We start from the raw sequence: 20235 nt of genomic DNA on the forward strand, positions 1-20235 counted from the left end.
GGGATCGTAAATTTGTGAAGACCCTAAAAAGATCCGTGGGATCCTAAAATACGCGTGAACGCGTTGAATTAGAAGTATCGTACCTTGACGTAGAGTCGATCAAGATGAAGATTCTCCGAGCTGATGTTCGAAACAGGGCGGATGTCGCGGGTGGCCGCAGGTGGCGCCCTCGATATAAGCTTGTCTGACTGAACCGCTGATACGAGAACCGCGCTTCTTAAACTCTCATGGTGGAATGTGTCATCCTGTCACTGAACCCACATGGGGTAGGAGACGTCTCGTGGGCCCGTCAAGAGGTGCTCGATCGGTCGAACTTTTACCCGCTCTCCAAGGGAGCAAAGAATGTCAATCGGACGTATCACGAATTCGAACGTAACATAAATTACCTATATTATGATCAGATACTTACAATTTCTGAACAAATAATTACAATTTCTAAATTTTTCATTTATCAAAAACTAACACGAATTCCGATGTTCTCATACGTTCGATTCTAATTTTTATTACCTAGATAAGTGACACTATAATATTTCTTGGGTAATATTAATTCTAAAATAAGTATCTACATTGGATATAACAATATACGCAGAGACTGTAACCTTGATCAGAGATCAACAGTAGAAAAAGACAAGCCATCCCTTAAACGTAATAAGAAACGAAATAGACGAATTGCAGCTTACTGATCCAACTACGAGGTATCATCAGTTCATCGTACTTACGAAGAAGTAGTAATTAAATGGTTTACATTGGAAAGAGACAGGACATTGGCAAAAGAAGGAAGACAGGTGAGCCACGTATGCGACGAAATAAATCCTTGGAAAATAAGGAAAAGGGATGAGCGCGTTACCCTAAAGGAACGAAGCTAGATAGACCGGTATAAAGTGTAACGGGGAGGTAGACTTGCCTTTGGACAGACACACACATACACTCTCTCTCTTTCTCTCTTTCTCTGTGGAAGGTGGGTACCGATATATAATATCCGACTACCTAGCTCGGTTCTGCGATAAGTGTCAACTGCAGCGCGGCAGATAAAAAGAATGAACGGAAAATAAAATCCACCGCGGGTGATCCATCATGTGGACGCGAACTTGGGACGCGCAGACTCGTACTTGATTGGTTGGTACCGCCCACGTGGTACCACGTGACCCCTACGTAAACCACGCCCATGATACTAGGTAGCCGCCTGAAGCTAGCCACGTTCTTTGCTCCGTACGTGTCTGTCCTGAACAGGGGGAAATCCTGGGTGTGAGTGAGAGAAAGAAGAAGGAGAAAACTTGGACACAGCAAACCCCTGCGGGTCAGTCTCACCTGCGTGCAAGCTTCGACCTAGCCAGTCCAGTTGAGCGGGCCTCCTCGTTCACATCGACTCGCGTATAGTTTCTCGACATAATCACTAATCGACTCTTATTTAACATATTCTTAATTATATTAATTCAACAAATTATCATCCAAAGTGTTCTATATGTCTCTTTCAAAGGAAAACACATACTAATATATTTTTTAACTTGAAGATATGTCTTATTAAGTTACAGTGTAACATTAAGGAATCAAAAAAAAATCGGGATATCGATAAAGAATCGACTATCCAAAGTGTCTTGTCTAATTAGATGGATTTTTCTATCTCGAATCGATTATTAAAACGTATTTGATTAACGTGTCTTGTACGATAGCGTGCTTATCGTTCCTAATCTCATAACTTTGTTATGTTGACAACGTACTGACAAAAAAACCTCTCGAAGTTATTGTTTTTATAAGTTTTATCGTGAAAAATTGCTTGTTGAAAAATATTACGATGTAGTAGTCAAGGAGTGATATCGGATGGACTTGGAAAAGGCTTTAAATTTCTAATTAATCTTCGGTCACAAAGAAAAAAAACTACGTTCCATTAATCAGATTCTTTAAAGTGCTCTTTGAGTGTCCTAGTTACAACGATGTAGAGAACATCTTAGTTCTCTTTCTTTAAAAATTTCAAAGACTATTCTTTTCAATCTATGTGAACAGTGAAAGACAACGTGGTGGTGGACTGTGAGTCGTTGATGTATTCGTTTCATCGCCAGAAGGATGATGATGATGGACATGGGCATGTACGGGACCTACGGTAAGCCAGATTCATATCCCAACTACGTGTTCGCCGGTCAAGGGAATCATCATCATCAGGCTTCTACCGTCGGTGGACATGTGTCTGTACCACCATCACCCGATCTTGCGCCGAGTCATTATTACCCTCAGACAGCAGTGGCTCCTTACTCATCTTCGTCATCCGAAAGTTTCCTGACTGCTGAGTCTGGTGCTTCGTCAAGTACACCGCCTCAAAGTTTCTACTCGCCGACGGGAGCTGTACTACACGAGGATGGTACTACAACGGCGATCATTTCGTCGGAGAATGGCCTGAGTTATACCAATCTTGATTATGCTTCCTCCTCGACATACTCCGGTCAACAACAACAACAACAACAACAGCCACAACCACATACAGGATCCCATGGTTCGAATGAACCTCATCAAAGTTACCATGTACAACAAAATACCTACAGAGAAGATCATCATCATCATCATCACCACCACCACCATCATCCTCCGAGTCTTCATCAAACTGCTACCTTACAAACCCATCAAAGAACGGAACTTGATTTGCATCAACCAACCTCTAGTCACCATCATCATCATCATCATCCTCCTCACCATCGACATGAACCCGAATATCAGGTACCAGTCGGTGCAACTCCCAATTACGTTCACCAATACGAAGATTCTCTTCACTATCACGCTCCGATCAGACAGAACGAGTTCCCCGGACATCCTACAGGACATTACAAAGAAGAGAATCGTGATCCAACCTCTTATCACACTCTTCCACAACCAGGACATTCTCAACAACAGCAACAACATCCTCATCCACAACATCCTCATCATCAGCAACACTCTCATCAGCACCAACAACAACAACAGCAACAGCAGGCCCAAGTACCTACTTACAAGTGGATGCAAGTTAAAAGGAACGTTCCTAAGCCCGTCGGTAAGTGTTTCTTTTCATTGCCAAGTGGATAATTAACATGAACTCAAAGTTAGAGCAGATATTAATAATATTATACTCATATTACACGAGCAAAAAATTTTCTAGATACTTAATAATTATACATTGAAATCACTCCTGATTAAACACATTATTACATAAAACACGAAGTTCAATAAATAACATTTTAATTCGATCATTAAAAACAAATTCTCGATAAGCGGGAGTAAACTTACATTTACTTGCGAAGTATCGATAATTTACATACATGGATGATTATAAAATCTTATAAATGATAAATGTAGAAATGTTTAATTAAACGGTAGTCGTACAAGTAAAAACAGTAAGATTTACGATCACATTCTATTTACATATCTATCCGCTTATATATACATATATACATATATATGTGTACATATATATATATACATATATTCTTTCTGCCTAGTTTTATGTAACGACGAACGTAGGAGGATATATCTAAATATGCCAATGAAATTTGCAAAAGAACGTAAAGATTTATCCTACATACGTATCAAATCACGTCGAGAATCGATTAATAATTATGAAACATATTCTTTTTTATTAGATAAAATATCAATTACGTAAATCACTAATATGAAAAGCAAATAATTCATAGATCAATTCAATTTCACTAGTATAACAAAAGAAAGCAAAAAAAAATATTTCTATTAGGCTTTTGTTGAAATTTCTTTGTTCTTTCTTCTTTTTTTTTCCTTTCTAGTAGACACGCAAAAAGTATAATAAAACTTATTTATCGTTTTTTATTAGTGATCACTCTAAAAAATTAAATTCAAACATTGAACTACATTTGTTTTTCTTATTAGCCTTTAAAATAAGAAATAACATAAATTATTCATAAATTAACATAATCTTGAAAGGGTTAATATTCTTCTCTACAGAACAAGAATGACATGTCACTTTTTGTTCTTAGAATTACGTGTAAATCACGCACGAAATATAATTTATATATATATATATATATATATATATATATATATATATATATAGAGAGAGAGAGAGAGAGAGAGAGAGAGAGAGAGAGAGGAACACACATACGTATATATATACCTACTAAAAAATAACGAAGGCAACGAAACGTATATACGTCACATTTCACTTGTGCGTCAATCTTAATTGAACTCACCACCCAAGTGAAAAGTTCTCTTTAGAATCAGTCGATTAGGCTTCGTGTCTACGTCTGCGTATATCGGGTTTGTACATGAATTCATGTAAAGTATCCTCAACGAGACGCGATTAGGTCATGTCGTTACTTAATCGAGGACACGAGTCGAAATCACGCTTCCAAGAACGTAAGGCGTTCTTGAACTTCTAAACACTCTATTATTGCGTCTGATATTATGTTACTTGAAGAAGTTAGTGAAAGGAAGAAAAAAGAGAAAAAAAACAAAAAGTAAAAAGTAAAAAATAAACAAAAACAAATTAGAATGAAGTAAAAATTTTAGAAATAATAATAACACATCTTTTTTAACATTTACTTAATTTCTACGATAAAAATAAAATAAAAAAATTATAAGAAAGTGTGCACATACTGATAATAAAAAATATCAATCTAAAGATTAAACGATATTTAAAAAAAACATTATTATCAATGTTCTACAATCATTGCTCTATATTATCACATCTAACAGTTTGACTACCGTTTACGCCTATGGGCGACACTCGTAAACGTAATAGATAAGATTATGCACACGAAACGAGGAACAGAAGATACTCGAGGTTTACGAGAATGTCCTACCCAGTACGATCATAAATCAAGCTTGCAAGCGCCGCTCGTTGAGTTTCTATCTCTCATATACAAACGTTTGCTTACGATAGATCTCGATACCTCTCGAAAGATTCAAAGGCGTATATACAAAGAAAATATATATATACATGCGCATATAAATATATGTAAGAAAAACCACTATATATAAAAAAGTATATATAAAAAAGTATGATAAAACAATTTTTTTTTACTATATTTATAATAATTATTTTTTCTTTATATAAAATATATAAATATGTGTATCTGATAATTCTCAATTTTTTTAATTAAAAGAAATGAATCATAAAACTTAAATTTTCTTTAATTCTTAAATTTCCATTGAACGAATTGATGTAGATATATTTTTAACGTAACAAATCATTCATTGTTTTGTTTATAAATATCAAAGATATCTAATCACAATGTCGACTTTAATCGAATAAAAATATCGCGTACGTATTTAATAGAAGTACTTTATATTTAGTTAACTATGTAAGACTGAGATAGATACGATAAAGTTTGCCGTTACAAAAGGAATTTGTGAACCCAAATTTATCTGACAAAATAATGATCTTTCGAAAAGAAGAAAAAAGACCTCAACTGATAACGATAAGGTTATATATACTATTTTCAAATCACTTAAGAAGAAAACATCCGCTTGACAAAAATATTCATTTGAAAATTAATAAAATAAATAATTGTTTGGACAATGATAATATCTGCTAACATTTTTTAAATTTTATATTAATTTTTATTTCGATAATAAAAATTGTGTTTGATATATATACACACACACACATACACACACACATGTATATATCAAAGAAACGTGTAATCGTCGGCGCCAGACACGAAATAATAACGAGTTATCAAATCTATTCTACAGATCACCGATGAGAACTCACATACGTTAATATTAAGATATCGGAATTAGAAATTTGACGGAACAGAACCGGTTTAGATTTATAGCCGTCAAATCTTAAACGTACTTTCTCACACTTTTGTCGATATTAAAGATACTTAACTCGCATTACGATTGAAATTTTAATTGCTACTTACGACGCACAATAAAAATATGTCCGCGAGAAGTTGTCAAGGAATATTTTCGACACGTCACGACGAAGAAAGATTAAAAGTCCTACAAACACATAGATAAAAATAAAAATTTCCTTGTAATTTGAAACAAATTTCATAACGTGATAAGTGAAACATTTCGATGATCGAGTAGTTTTGGAAATTTTTATTCGACGATAAAGTGAAGCGCGGAACTGATAGAATAGAAAAAAAAAGAAGAAAGAAAAAAGGAAACATAAGAATATATAAAAATATGCAAGTAAAAAATTTTCTTTAATGTTAATAGGATGACAGTCGATGATCGAACGATCTTTGAAATCTTGATTTGATAATAAAATAATGACCGAGCGTGCAATTCCTTAGAAGTATCTTAACATATTTCTTACAACGTTACGACGGTTAGGTATCGCAAAGCAGCTGTGAAAACGTCACGTTCGATGTTAAGCAAGAAATGAGACATCTTAAAACACTAGACCGGTTCTCCTAACTTCGGCATTAGCTCGCTCGAAAGGTACGGGACAGCAACGTAAATACATATATATGTATATAGCTTAACATGCTTCTCTGGTAACAGTGAGAGCGTTCTCGTTCAAAGCTTGTTGAATGGATCTTGTCGGAGTTAGGTACCGGCGTTACGCTTAATAGCTCATTATAATCGAATTAATAACGGCAGCCTCGAGAATTGAGAAGGGTGAGACGCGCCGCCAATTGCCGCGGAACATGCAAATCGTAGCCCGATTCACCCAGCCCTCTCTTTAAAACCCCTAACTTCATCGCTCTATCTTTTCCTCTTTCACGCTATTACCCACTTCATTTCAAATCTTCACGAAATTACTTTCCTTAAGATCACTTGACTTTCTCTGATTTAAAGGTTGTTACATTACCTTGATCATATTTTATTTTTACTATTTGTTTTATTAATCGATCTTAATGAATAATTTGTATATTGATCAATCAAATGTATACGGATATATAGAGTGAATATCTCATAAAATATGATCACTTATCTACACACACACACACGTATCCTGCATGATCTTATAGATCCTACAATTCTACAAATACCAACACATAACATAGATCCTAAGTGAAGACTTTTACTAATTTAATAATTTCATCAAGATTATAATATATTTTTTCGATGAAATGAATAAGATCGATTGTGTAAGACGTAACAAAGAAAAGAAAAAAAGACGAAGATTATTAGTAATTAGAATCAGAAAGTGGTAGAGATTCGATTGAAATAAGAGGATGGGCGTGGCAGAAAGAAGCTCTGGTGGGAAGACTCTGCTAGATTTTGGTTGGTTAACTTTTTTGGTTGGCCGAGATCTCACAATACCTCTCGTTTTCCCCTTCGTGAGTCTAGACCATATCGTACGCCAGGGGGTCCAGAATAGAGAAAACTTCTAGAGGGACGGCCAGAGCTCCATGATGCTTCAAGGGCTGCTACGAAAGGGGCTGCCTAGGGGACACTTGCGCAGGATTCGAAAAAAAATGGAAAGAGCGTCGCAACGCTGTCAGCCTTTGCGAACCGATCTATCATACTAAACTCGATTTCTTTTCTCGGACGATGCGCTCAATAGCGGGATTGCTAATATCGAGAGAAAGAGAAAATGCCGAGACAAATGAGTAGCCGCTGCGTAAAAAATCTACTTACTTTCCTTCCCAAGAATGAGATTCCAAATTTTATTCGACACTTCTTTCTCTAATCCCTATATAAAATAAAATAGATACATTTGATACGGTATAATGTGGCGTTAGCAGAAAATATGTCACAAATACTAACAAATTATTATAAATTTTGTCTTACTAATAATATTAAAGTACATACGACACCGATATGTGTCAAGATTTATTATGAAAAATCATTTATTTTTTCTTATAAGATTTTCTTTTTCATTAGAAATTTTTCTCTTTGCACTTTTCATCCGAACAATCGTACAAAGAAAGATTCACATTGAATCTTTTAGGTCAGGTTCATCGACCTATACATTTAGAAATCGCGTCGCGCGCTGATATAACATTCTTAATTATATTATAACGTTACTATTCACATCTAGGTCAACAAGTATCTTCATACCTTGATGAAATAAAACTAATCTCTATTAGACACTGACATAATACCATTAATCGACACATACATAACTATTAATTAACAAGAAATGGTAACAACAACTTGGTAAATAAGTGTAATCTTTAACGATCTCTTCATTCGTGTTGTCACATATATTATCGATATTACTATAATTATAATGATTTTTACCTTATAATTGTATGAGGAAGTAAGTTGAACTAGTTTTACTATCTTGATAAAATAACGTAAACATACCTATTACCTTGCTTTAAAAATTATTTCCAGATGTTTATTTTGTGTTTCTTTATAATCAGAATTAATAAGAAATTTCATTGCTTATTCGTCAATTACACTGATAAAAAAATAAACTAAATATAAAAACGAAATAAAAATTCTTACGTATATAAAGAGCAATTACGTTGATAAATATAAATATATTCTTAAATAATAATATATGTAGATGTAAAGTCTTTGAGAATCTTCAAAATCATGATAACGTTTACCGTCAATATTCTGTAAAATTTATTTCCGAGAGACCGTCTCATTTCCTCGAAGACTATCACCTTTTAGGCCGCTTTAAAATATGCATATAGTTAAGTATCGACTCTCTGACCGAACGTATTCAGGGACGCCATAAGTTAGCCAAAATCAAATCGGAGTCTTCCCAATTGTTAAATCTCTTTCATAAAATCTAAATAATTGCATAAAAAATGAATAGATATTAAATTCTAAAAATGTTTTTCAAGAAAATTATGTAAAAAGTATCTAATAAAAAGTAGTCAAGAGATAAGGAAAGATAAAAAAGACCTCGATAAAAAAAAAAAGAAAAAGATAAACTATCTAGTCTAACACTATTAACACTGTGAGTAGTAATATATTAGATATTACTTCTTCAAACATTTATTAATCAAGGCAAAAGAAAAGAAAGAAAAAGAAACATAGATAATCGTAGGGCAGGCTAAGTTATATGAGCGGCCCTGAGAACGTCTCGAGAGTAGAGGAGGAAGAGTATAAAAGAGAGAAAGAGAGAAGGAGAGAAAATATACATATACATATATCGAAGAGAGACGTGTGTCCGATAATAAGAAAGAGAGAAGAGAAGAGAACGTGGGTCGAGGCAAACGCGAGCGTTCGCGGCCGCTCCGCTCCGGTCCGTTCGCGGCAAACGCGCCGGACGCGTGAGTGAGTGGCCGATATCTCAAGAGGGGATCAGAGGATCGTTCGCGTGTTTCCAGCAGGGCTGCCACCCGCCGAACCTGGCAACCCCATATCCCACACGAGCCACCACCACCACCACCATCACCATCACCATCACCATCACCACCACCAGCTGGTTTAGTTCGTTCGTTCGTTCGTTCGTTCGTTCGTTCGTTCGTTCGTTCGTTCGTAGGTTCGTAGGTTCGTTCGTTCGTTCGTCCGCCACCCTCCTGTCCACGTGTCTCGCTCACGCTGATTTTCATTTCCGCGGTACTTCAGTCAACTGGCCGTCTCTCACTCTCGCTCTCACTCTCACTCTCATTCTCTCTATTTCTTTCTACGTCGGTCTCTCTTAACTCGTATTGACCGCATCCGTGCCTCCGACGAATTACCGTCGACTACGACCAACCTAAGACTATCCTTTCCCTAATTTTGCCTGTCGATTAGATATTATTTTCTAACAAATCGTTGAGGGAAAAAAAATATATATACATATGTATACGTGTGTATTTATGTGCGTATATATGTATTATATATCTATGTATATGGATATGTATAACGTAGAATATGTTCGATATGATCAATTAAAAATTAGTAACGAAAAAGTAATTAATTGCTTCGAATATTCTTCCATTGATTTAGCTTTGATAATGTCTAACTTCATTGTTATTGCATCATTAAATAAAATCGAATACGATACTGTGAAGACAATATTTATCTACGTAAAATTAATATGCAGGAATATTCATACATATCTGTTCGATTGTTAACCATTACCATATCTAATAACATTACTATTACATCTAACAAACACGTAAGAAAGAGAACTAATTTGCATGTATATGCTTACTTCTATTAAATACTTATACGAGACAGAAAGATATGTTGTAGTTGTATATAAAATAAATACTATTTATATGTTTGAATTATTCGTTCAATTGCACACGAAAAAATAGTAAAAAGAATTTCACTAAGGTAATTCCTTCTGTTCAGCTTCCACACATCGGTCGTCGTATCTCGTCAGGCACGTTGATTTTAGTATTATGATAAGTAATATCCTGAGTCACAGTCGTACATGAAAATGGTAACGATACATATATAATACCTATAATACCTAGATATATATATATATATACACACATATATCTACATGTATATAAATGTGTCTCTATATATAACGTAATATAAAAGGGGGTGCGTGCAGCACGTTCGACAAGATCCGCGCTTCGTGTACGTTCGTAAATGCGCTTGGACATTCCCCGCTAAAATTAGGCTTATCACGATACTACCTGCGATAAATGTCGACGACTTTAACGCCCTTTTCTACGTCTACAAAACATTTTGATATCCGAAAAAGAAAAAATTCGTTCTTTTTAGAAAACGAAAAAATTCTTTTTTTGTTTAAATAAGTAAACACTAAATCGCTAAGGAAATAAAACGTACAAATACGTTAATACGAACTTGAAAATCGAGTTCAAGAAATATCTAGTTCAAGATCACAGTTTTGTTTCTAAGATATAAACTCTAATTAAAGATGAAGACACGTAGATAACAAAACGACGAAGCTTTTGCATATGAAAATAAATTATTTTAAGGTTGATCATATCGCTTAAAGAATTTCAAATATTTTATGTAATACCAAATACTCGTCCGATGATATGCATTTATATGTATACATATCGGTATAGACATAGCTCTAAATGTATATATATACGTCTCACGACAACATGTACGAAGGGTAGACGACGATTATCCAACTGCTGAGCAAGGTTTCAACCCGTACACGCCAACCAGCCAGTCCACGTTCGTTCAAAGGCTTTCCGATTAAATCTTACCTGGCTTAATATTATTATTTTACTTACTGCATGCAAGAACATAAGAAAGACAGGTAAGAGAGAGAAAGAGAGAAAGAGAGAGACAGAGAGAGATACAGAGATAGGAAAAGGGAATATAAAAATCTGCTAAGCCTCGTCTATCTATATCTAGTAGTTCGACTACTTTTGCTTTTGAAGCAACTATCGCAACATCTAGTTACGTTCAATTAAGAAGAAAATAAAACAGAGGAAAGAAAGAGTACACAAGAAATTCACATATATTAAAGATTACAGTAATTATTATATGCGTATAGATATATTTCATCTCTACGAATAGGATCGTTGAATATGTATTGTATCTACATGTATTCGATACATATACCTCTTAGACGTCGCCGACAGTAAAGGATCCCTTCATCACACAAGATCATCTGCTCTTATGCGGTAACAACCTTCCCCGCGCGTTGAAAGTACATTATGCAATTCAAATATTATTCAAAGGCTAAAAGCCATGAGGGACAGATGAAATAAGGAAGCGTTAGGGGTTAGAAAGTATAAACCAGGGGAATAGGTAAAAGATATCGTGGTATTACGTTACAGGAAATACGGATTTCGATGGATTCTTTATCTCTATTTCATCTTTCAAAATTATTCTTAGATTAGATAACGATTATTGCGATTATACTACATTTTTTAATCGTCGCCAAAATCGTATATCCTTCTAATATATTTCTTTTCTTTTTTAAATATTTTTATCTAACACATAAATATTTATCTATAACATTTTCCATCAACTTCTCATTGCTACGTATCTAACAAATAAGTTATAATTTGAGTTTTTGTTAACAATATGATGCAATAATAAAATTAATAACAAAACTCATTGAGAAACAGCTGGATTTGATCGATATAGATGTCTAAATTTCACGGTTTAATACCAAGCAAAAGTTCCTAAATAAATATTAGAATAACATCTGGCTCTGATAGTTCGAAAGGAAACAAAAAATGAGGTCTTTGGATATTTGATCGAAACATTCATCGTTTCTCAACATCAAATGATTCTGTTGTTTTTGATACTTCCTATTTTCATTTATCCTCTTAATATAACACATATCATATACACACACGTACACATGCATCATCCTTCATAAATATTAAATAAGAAAAAGGAGCAACAATGTCACCGAAGTATCGTGATAACTCTTTGATTTAACGTAAGAGATAACGCGTAATAATAAAAGTAATTTATTAACAATATCAATATAAAAATTTATAATAAGATCATTAGGCCGTTCGCGTTATCTAAGCATAACTAAACTGGATATCGTAATCTTCGAGACAAGCTTCTAATCCAGAAACATTAAAGGTATGCTCACTCGAGCATGATACTTACGTCAATATCAATTGCCGTTCTAATATTTTTTTTTCTTTTTTTTTCCTATATCGAAACATATTTTCATTGCCCTTTATATCTCGCATAACTTAATGAATTAATGAAAAAAACGTTCAAATCATTTGGATACATTTTCTAGATGATATATGATAATAATAATTTATTTATTTACCTTATTCTATATATAGATCGCAATTCATTCGCACAAAGAAAAAGCATAAATTAAAATATGTTCTTTTTGCATTTAAATCATTGAAGCGAACAAGTAACACGGGAATGTTCTCTGATCATCGATACGTATCCATTGCTATGCAAAACGAGCCTATGTCGGAAATCATTTGTCTCGAGGATAAATGAGAAATTGGTAAAGCGGACGAGGGTAACTTGAGGGTGAACTACAGAGAGTAAAGGAAGAACCGATAGAAGGTAGAAAAGACTTAAACATTGCTGAGTCAACGAAGGCGTTGACATTGCTAATTATCTTTTCATAATGCATAGAAGCAACCCTTCAGTCACCTTCTCTTTCACTGTGATTATAGGTACTGTCAAAAAAAGGCATTCGCATTATGCATCACGCAACTACCAACAAAAACAATAATAAAAAGAAAAAGAACAAAAAAGAAAAGAAAAACAGGAATTTCAAACAATGACTCTATCACCTCTATACTACTATAAAAATATATATATGAAATATATTATGTAAAAATTTCTATGACAAATAATTTTTAAATTGTAAACTTGTAAACAGTCTATATAAACATTGTATAAAACAATCTGTATCGTCCAAAAGTATCAGTTATTTATAAACTACCACCGTTCTCAAAGTTAGCTCTCTCATGGCCATTAAGCTTACGCTTCTCCAAACCGAATGATAAACTTGGACAAGTTCTATCAGGCACGCCGGAGAGATTGAATGAAATGTTTCCCGTTTTCGCGACTCATTCATCAATTTAGCACCTTAACAAGGCTACCGGACACAACGTTACCGACTTTATCTATGGTCTTCGACTAACAAAACCCACGTTTCGCGATACGTTACTCTCATTTTTCTACGAATCTGTAAAAAAAAAAGATTCTTTTCTTTCTTAGACTTCACTAAGAAATGAAATGTTTTTACAAAAGTTAACGTTCGTAAAAAAGAAAAAGGAAAAGAAATTTTCGGACATTATCTTAAAAGTTAAACTTACAACTTATTACAACGGAACAGGCATTAACATAGCATCTAAATTAAAGTATCCGCAGAATATAATCTTCAAAGATTAAAATAAGTAGGTATAGAGGAGTCAAGAATAAAAAAGAAAAAAAGAAAATAAAAGAGAGAAGTTCATGGTAAATATACACATAATATCTAGCCCCGATATAAAAGATGTGACTTTAAGGCGTTGGCTTGACAGTTTCGTCCACCCTCAGCCATTAAGTAAATTGATCTCCACATACCGGTAGTCTAAATAACAACCTAATTTTCATAATGCGCAAACGAGAGCCCCCTCTTTCATCCTTTTCTCCCGTTTTTTTTGTCGAAGTGTTCCATTTTTTTTTGTTTTCTCCGCAACTTAATTAGATTATATATAATTATTATTCGTGGTATCGCAATACTCAAAATATTTCGTCATTCACAAACAAAATTTTTTCCTGTATGTATTTAGTTGTTTATTTATAAATTTACTATTACTCTTACGGAGATTGATAACTGGACAAAAAATAACTACGTGATAACTCAACGATACGTACAACCACACATATCTGTTAAACAGCTGATGCAATTTGATCCAATGATAGGGCTCAACCCTATCGTTCGTTCACCTTCTCATACAGGTCATCCTTTCCGAAAACTACTTTCCGAGAGAATTGGCCAGCTGTGTTGGACAAGAATGGGCTGTCACTTAAAGGGATTTAAGTTAATCTCAGACTACACATATTGCTTTCCAATATTTCACGCTATTTCCTAATCGTAAGAGGATAAGCCGTTTTATATTGACGATATCTAGTACAAAGTCATCCAAACAAACAACGTACTCGAATCGAAACAGACAATTCGTACGATCGTTGATATTATCGTCGATTAATTACTTTTCCACTGGTGTTACAAGAACGCGAGAGAATGAAAAATTTTTTTTGATATCTTTCATAAAACTCCTTGAAATTTCAATTGCTAACAATCTAGTTTTACTTGACTTATCTATAATTACATCCTAATAAACATCGATAAAAAATATATATATTTTTTACTATCCATGAAATCGTTCGTTAATCGTCGATAATTTCTTTGATCTTTCAACCTGTTAATAAAAAAAAAAAAAAAGGAAAAAAAAAGAAAAAAAAAAGAATGTTTCTAACTTATCTAACAATAAAACGTTCTCTGTTCGCAGCCACAAAAACGACTCACAATGCTGGAGATTTTATCGGTAACACGGTCGGTGGTACAAATCCGTCGGTCTATGGAAATTCAACGAGTGGTACCGTGAACTGTCTTACTGGCGGTCCATTAGCTGGTATAACAAGTGGCTTCAACAATACCGGTCGTACGAACTTCACTAACAAACAACTAACCGAATTGGAGAAGGAATTCCATTTTAACAAGTACTTGACACGCGCGAGACGCATCGAAATAGCCTCGGCCCTTCAACTAAACGAGACGCAAGTGAAAATCTGGTTTCAGAATAGACGAATGAAGCAGAAGAAGAGGATGAAGGAGGGCCTTATACCGGCCGATGGTGGAAACGTTAGTCAACTAACTGGTGCGAGGAGTAGCAGCAATTCACCGACGAGCAATCACCAAACAACAACCAATCAGGACAATATTACTGGACTTAGTTTATCCAGTTTCACCAGCGACAATAGTCGAGAATCACCGCCTATATCGATCAAAGATTAACTCGATCATTTATGATCTTATGCGACGAGACGATGATTGGATCTAAACTAAGACTCTCGTGATAGGAAGCAAAAATAATTATTGATATCCAGCCAATGAGGCAAACAAAAAGATATTTCCTTACGTTTACATATTACTCGAATAATATTTCGTTCAACAATTGCATTCATACTGATCTTATTTCGAATATCACGTTCGTTGCAAATGAAACTTTTTGATTTAACGATTTAAGATATAAATGTGTTTTTATAGTTTTCTTTTATTTTTATCTTTTTTTATTTTTTTTTTTTTTTTATCTTTTTTTCTCTATAATTGATATTAAACTCGAGATATAATTCTCGCATTTAGATAGAAGAAAAATATGAAAATTCGTCTTAAAGCTGGAAATATTTATGATTTAGTCGTTATGTAAATTATTATTCGATATAGGCGAACTTTTTCTTTTCGTGCTACAACGTTACCATTGTAAATTATCTTATTCTCAACGATCTTAGTAAATTTATTTTTACTTGAAATTTCGTGATTATATCATATATATCTCGATTATATGAAAATTGTAAGAAGAAACTACCATCCTGAGAGAGCCCTCGTTAGATTAAAAAAAGAAAAAGAAAAAGAAAAAAAAAAGAAAAAATACATCTAGAGATAATACAAACAACTTAGATTATCTTTTAATTAGATAGTTCTACTATCGATAAAATAAACGAAGATGCAAATATAATTAATAAAAAAGAAAAAAAAAGATTAATTCCTAATTTAAATAATCTATATCTTGATTTCGACTAACAAAAATCTTTTTCGAATTCATTTACACGAGCCGAAATACATATGTACATTTGTAAATGATTTCTCAAAATATCATTACTATGTAACGGTATATATGCATCTAAACCTACATACAAACACGTTGGTTTCATAAATATGAGCGAAAAAATGTGTACGCAAGACTATATACGATATACAATTACAAATATTAGTATACAAACGTTTGTAAATTAACTTCTTAAAGTGTTGCGAAATGTTTAACAGACATATATATATATATATATATATATATATATATATATATATATATATATATATATATATATGTAAACATGTAACGTGTAACATCAGGATGTATAGAAGGACTCGTTAATTTGTAAGTCCCTGTTAAAAAGGTTTCTTCATAATGAAGTTCCATCTTTTCCCGAAGTATTATATCTTCAAAAGTAAAATTATTACAAGATTATTATTATTACATGATAATCTATATCTATACATATATACATTCATATATATGTATATATATATATATATATATATATATATATATATGTTATTACGGTAATACGATAACGCGATACATTTAATCTATAACTTAAAAATATTTGTGTATTTATATGTAAATAGAATCTTGAACACGCGCCCAAGCTTGATGTGGTGAAAATAAAAATAATGAAAACGTTTATTGATATCGCTTGGAAAGAAATTTTCGTAGCACGTGCAGGGGAACATAATAAACGATAATCAACGATGCGATATTATAGAAAAGAACGTATATATCTTCCTGTAAGATTAAACGAATGTGTTATAATACGTGCGCAAGCTTCGAATATGCGCATATTATATTTATAAAAATCGATGATTCTTTGTTCTGTTTTTTTTTTTTTTTCATTTTCTTTTCTACTCCAATGTTTTGAATTATAGTAATTACATATTTATGAAAGGGAATGATTCATTCTAAAAGAAAGAAAAAACAATAACAATAACAATAACAATTATGGATAAATATCTATCGTATATATAGATTTTCCCTTATTGTATTTATGACGACTTGTACCAAGGTCGTAAATGATGACAAAGAGAAAAATTACATTAAATTAAAAAAAAAATCATATAAGATTCGCATTGACTCCTTCTTATATCGATATCTTAACACGCCAACGTATTTAAAAAGGGCCACGTAGTTACAAAGAATAAATATATTGTGATTAAGGCGATAGAGAGCTCTGTACCTAAAAGATTCCTACCATAATAATAAATTGTGAGTAGTCTGTAATGTCTCTTAGAGCTATGTAGAAAGAAATAAAGTATTATTGTATTGAACAATAACGCAAGCTCTCACATACGCGAGCACACACACATACATACACACACAACACACATATTTATTAAATATATTTCTTTGTGGTATCTGTCTATTATAAGAAAAATTAACGAAACCTTCCTTGTGCTTACATATCGGTGTTGATTTTTTAATGAAATATCTATACTTATCTTTTTTTTCAGCAATGATCAATGATCCTATGTGTAAGTAAATACATTAAAAATATGTAAGATTATTTCTCAATCTATCCCAAGATTTCATGTGTGTAGCATGGACGTAATACAACAGCACGAAGCCACTCAACTTGCAGAACGATTCGACGTCGATTGCTCAATGAATACTTGCCCACATACCATTACCGTCATTTCTTCGTTCTTGTCTGCTATTGGTTGTCGCGATACAATATAACGATGGTAGCGCCATCCTCTCAACTATTATGTAAACATAACACTCTAATATCTTGCACGAATTTATCGAACTGTGTCTTCTTCGACTATATTCAAGTATATTCTCATGGCCAATTTATATCTTTTAAGAGACATGATTATAATTATTAATTTAAAACTTTAAAAAATGGATAAAGATATTAATACAAACAGAAAACTTAATGAGTGGATACATTTCCAAAAACAACTTTTGGAAGAGAAAAATTTTCTCACAGATGTATTATCTAAACTTGACAAACAGATACACGCACTTCAGGTGAAATTATTTAAAAAAAAAAAAAAGTATTTTATTTCAGATTATAATAAGAAAATGTTAAAAAAGGTTTAAAAAAATAAATCTAAAAATTCAAGAATAACGACATTAATTAATGCCAATGTCAATGAAAATTAACTTTTCTGTGAAAATATCATTTCTAATTGAATTTATCAATGCCGCAGGTTGAACAGTTACACTTATTAAGCGTTATAAATACAAAAAGTAATGCCAGTGATGTTTGCAAAGATACAGATCAAGCTTTACCCTTACAAGCAACAAGTAGTAATCAATCTACAAAACAAAAACCTTTAGATTTATCAGTACCTGTTTTAATGAATTTTAAAGAAGAAGAAAGTGAAGAAGATGATAATTATGACGAACTGGATGACGAACTGGATGATGTACTGGATGATGAAATGGATGAACAATGGATGTAATGAACTAATTTCATCAAATCATTTTGTACATATATAGATTAAATAAAATGGACATACAAATTTAATTTGTATATAATTATTTGTAAATATATTAATAACCTCTAAATTGTTTTAATTATGCTTCTTTAATATTTTTGTTTGAGCAATATAGTTGACTTATTATGTACATCAACAATCAGAAAGCATAAGAATGACCTAATAAAAACACTATTTTAATATATGATTTTTGAATCACTAATGACGAAATAAAAAGTTTCACGTTAAACTCCATGTACACATTGTCTTTTGATCATACAGAAGGCATGGAAAAATTGATCAAATAAAAATTCTTAACCTCATTACTGTATACAAAACTGCCAAAAGATGAAGAACAAATTCATACCTCTCTATTTTGATAATAACTAAACATTGCTATTCAATTATCATGCTAAGTTTTTATAAATCTAACATATTCCTTCCTATTATGAAGGATATCCTTGTGGCATTGGACCAACATGTGATGGATCATCTACAAACGCTGGTGGTTTAAATTGTTCTGCTTGAAGCCTTGTGAAAAATATTCCTACACCTTCTATCAAAGCAAGTAATACTCCTCCAATTAAAGCACTGCCAGCCATAGTAGGTAGTCCACTCCTAGCAGCTAGAATTCCACCAGTTGCTGCACCACTAATTATAGAATTCCAAGGATCTTCTTTTTTTCTATAATGAACTAATGTGCAATCGATCATAGAAAATACTCCACCCCATATAGCAAAATTTCCTGCTATAATTGGAGCACGTTGCTTGATAGCCATAAAACTGCCTATTAAACGCCTGTTAATACCACTAGGTGCATTACGAAAACCCTTTACACTTTGGAAAACAGCTCCACCAATTGCACCCATAGTAAATGCACCACCACAATCATCTATTATTCTCCAAGGACATGGCTCTCTTGCATATTCTTCCATTCTTTAGCAATCTAAATAAAAATAATATAATAATTTAAAAATATATATATGTATATACATATACGTGTATTCATATTTTTAAGAATATACAGATAATTTAAATTAAAGATGCATGTGAGATCATAAATCATATTTATATATAATAATCAATATTTTATATCATTGCGATTATTAACACTAGTTTACTCAACAAAATTTATATTAACATAATATATAGTTAATTGTATTAATAACGAATACTTAATATAAAAGTAAGATAACATTGTGTAAACTATACTAACCTCTAAAATTTCATTTTATATTCTTAAATTCTTAACCTTCTAGTACTCGACAAGATAAAATGAAAATTTACAAAGTGAATATTCGAGAATTTATTGTACTATATTTAGTATAATGTTACATACAATTTATCATATACGTCTAAAATATAAATACACGTAAATCAATGTGTATCTGATTACGAGGAGAAACGTGAATTCAAAGTAAGGTTATGTAAGCAACACTTAGTGTCATCTCGCATAAAATAACCTTTAAAATCAATGATACATGCAATAATAAAAAACTACAAAAATATATAACATTTTTCAATTACTTACTGAATATTTTGCTTAATGTATTTCCTTCTTTATATACACTATTTGGTAATAATCACTACGAAAGAACTGCCGCAACCACTATTATGAAATTCATGTACGCGGTGTCGACATAGACAATATAACAAGGAGCTTGAGGGGCAAACTAAAGACAAATTCTTATCTAAGAAAACGACGATAATATATTATCCAATCGAATATGCAGAAATTTAATTATTAAAATCTTCAATTTCTT

At 32.6% G+C, this 20235-nt stretch overlaps 2 protein-coding genes across 3 annotated transcripts; one reads left to right on the forward strand and one right to left on the reverse strand.

Annotated features, from left to right (window-relative positions):
- The first annotated feature begins 1210 nt into the window (after positions 1-1210).
- LOC127063607 (homeobox protein Hox-A1-like) lies at positions 1211-18522 on the forward strand. Of its 2 annotated transcripts, XM_050993613.1 has the most exons (4): positions 1229-1297; positions 2002-3016; positions 14724-18020; positions 18203-18522. In XM_050993613.1, exons 2-3 carry the CDS (start codon positions 2062-2064, stop codon positions 15227-15229), a joined length of 1461 nt encoding a protein of 486 aa, XP_050849570.1. In that variant the 5' UTR covers positions 1229-1297; positions 2002-2061; the 3' UTR covers positions 15230-18020; positions 18203-18522. The 2 variants fall into 2 exon arrangements, with proteins under 2 accessions (XP_050849571.1, XP_050849570.1); XM_050993614.1 differs by lacking the exon at positions 18203-18522 and having other exon boundaries at positions 1211-3016; positions 14724-14934; positions 15014-15172.
- Positions 18523-18563: 41 nt separating this feature from the next.
- Positions 18564-20158, reverse strand: LOC127063608 (mitochondrial import inner membrane translocase subunit Tim17-B). The gene is made up of 2 exons (XM_050993615.1): positions 20004-20158; positions 18564-19418 (listed from the first exon to the last, which is right to left on the reverse strand). The coding sequence occupies exon 2, from the start codon at positions 19405-19407 to the stop codon at positions 18919-18921; it is 489 nt and encodes a 162-aa protein (XP_050849572.1). The 5' UTR covers positions 19408-19418; positions 20004-20158; the 3' UTR covers positions 18564-18918.
- Positions 20159-20235: the final 77 nt, after the last annotated feature.

Source organism: Vespula vulgaris, chromosome 4 (assembly GCF_905475345.1).
Source record: "Vespula vulgaris chromosome 4, iyVesVulg1.1, whole genome shotgun sequence".
In the NCBI taxonomy this organism is placed as follows: Eukaryota; Metazoa; Arthropoda; class Insecta; order Hymenoptera; family Vespidae; genus Vespula; species Vespula vulgaris.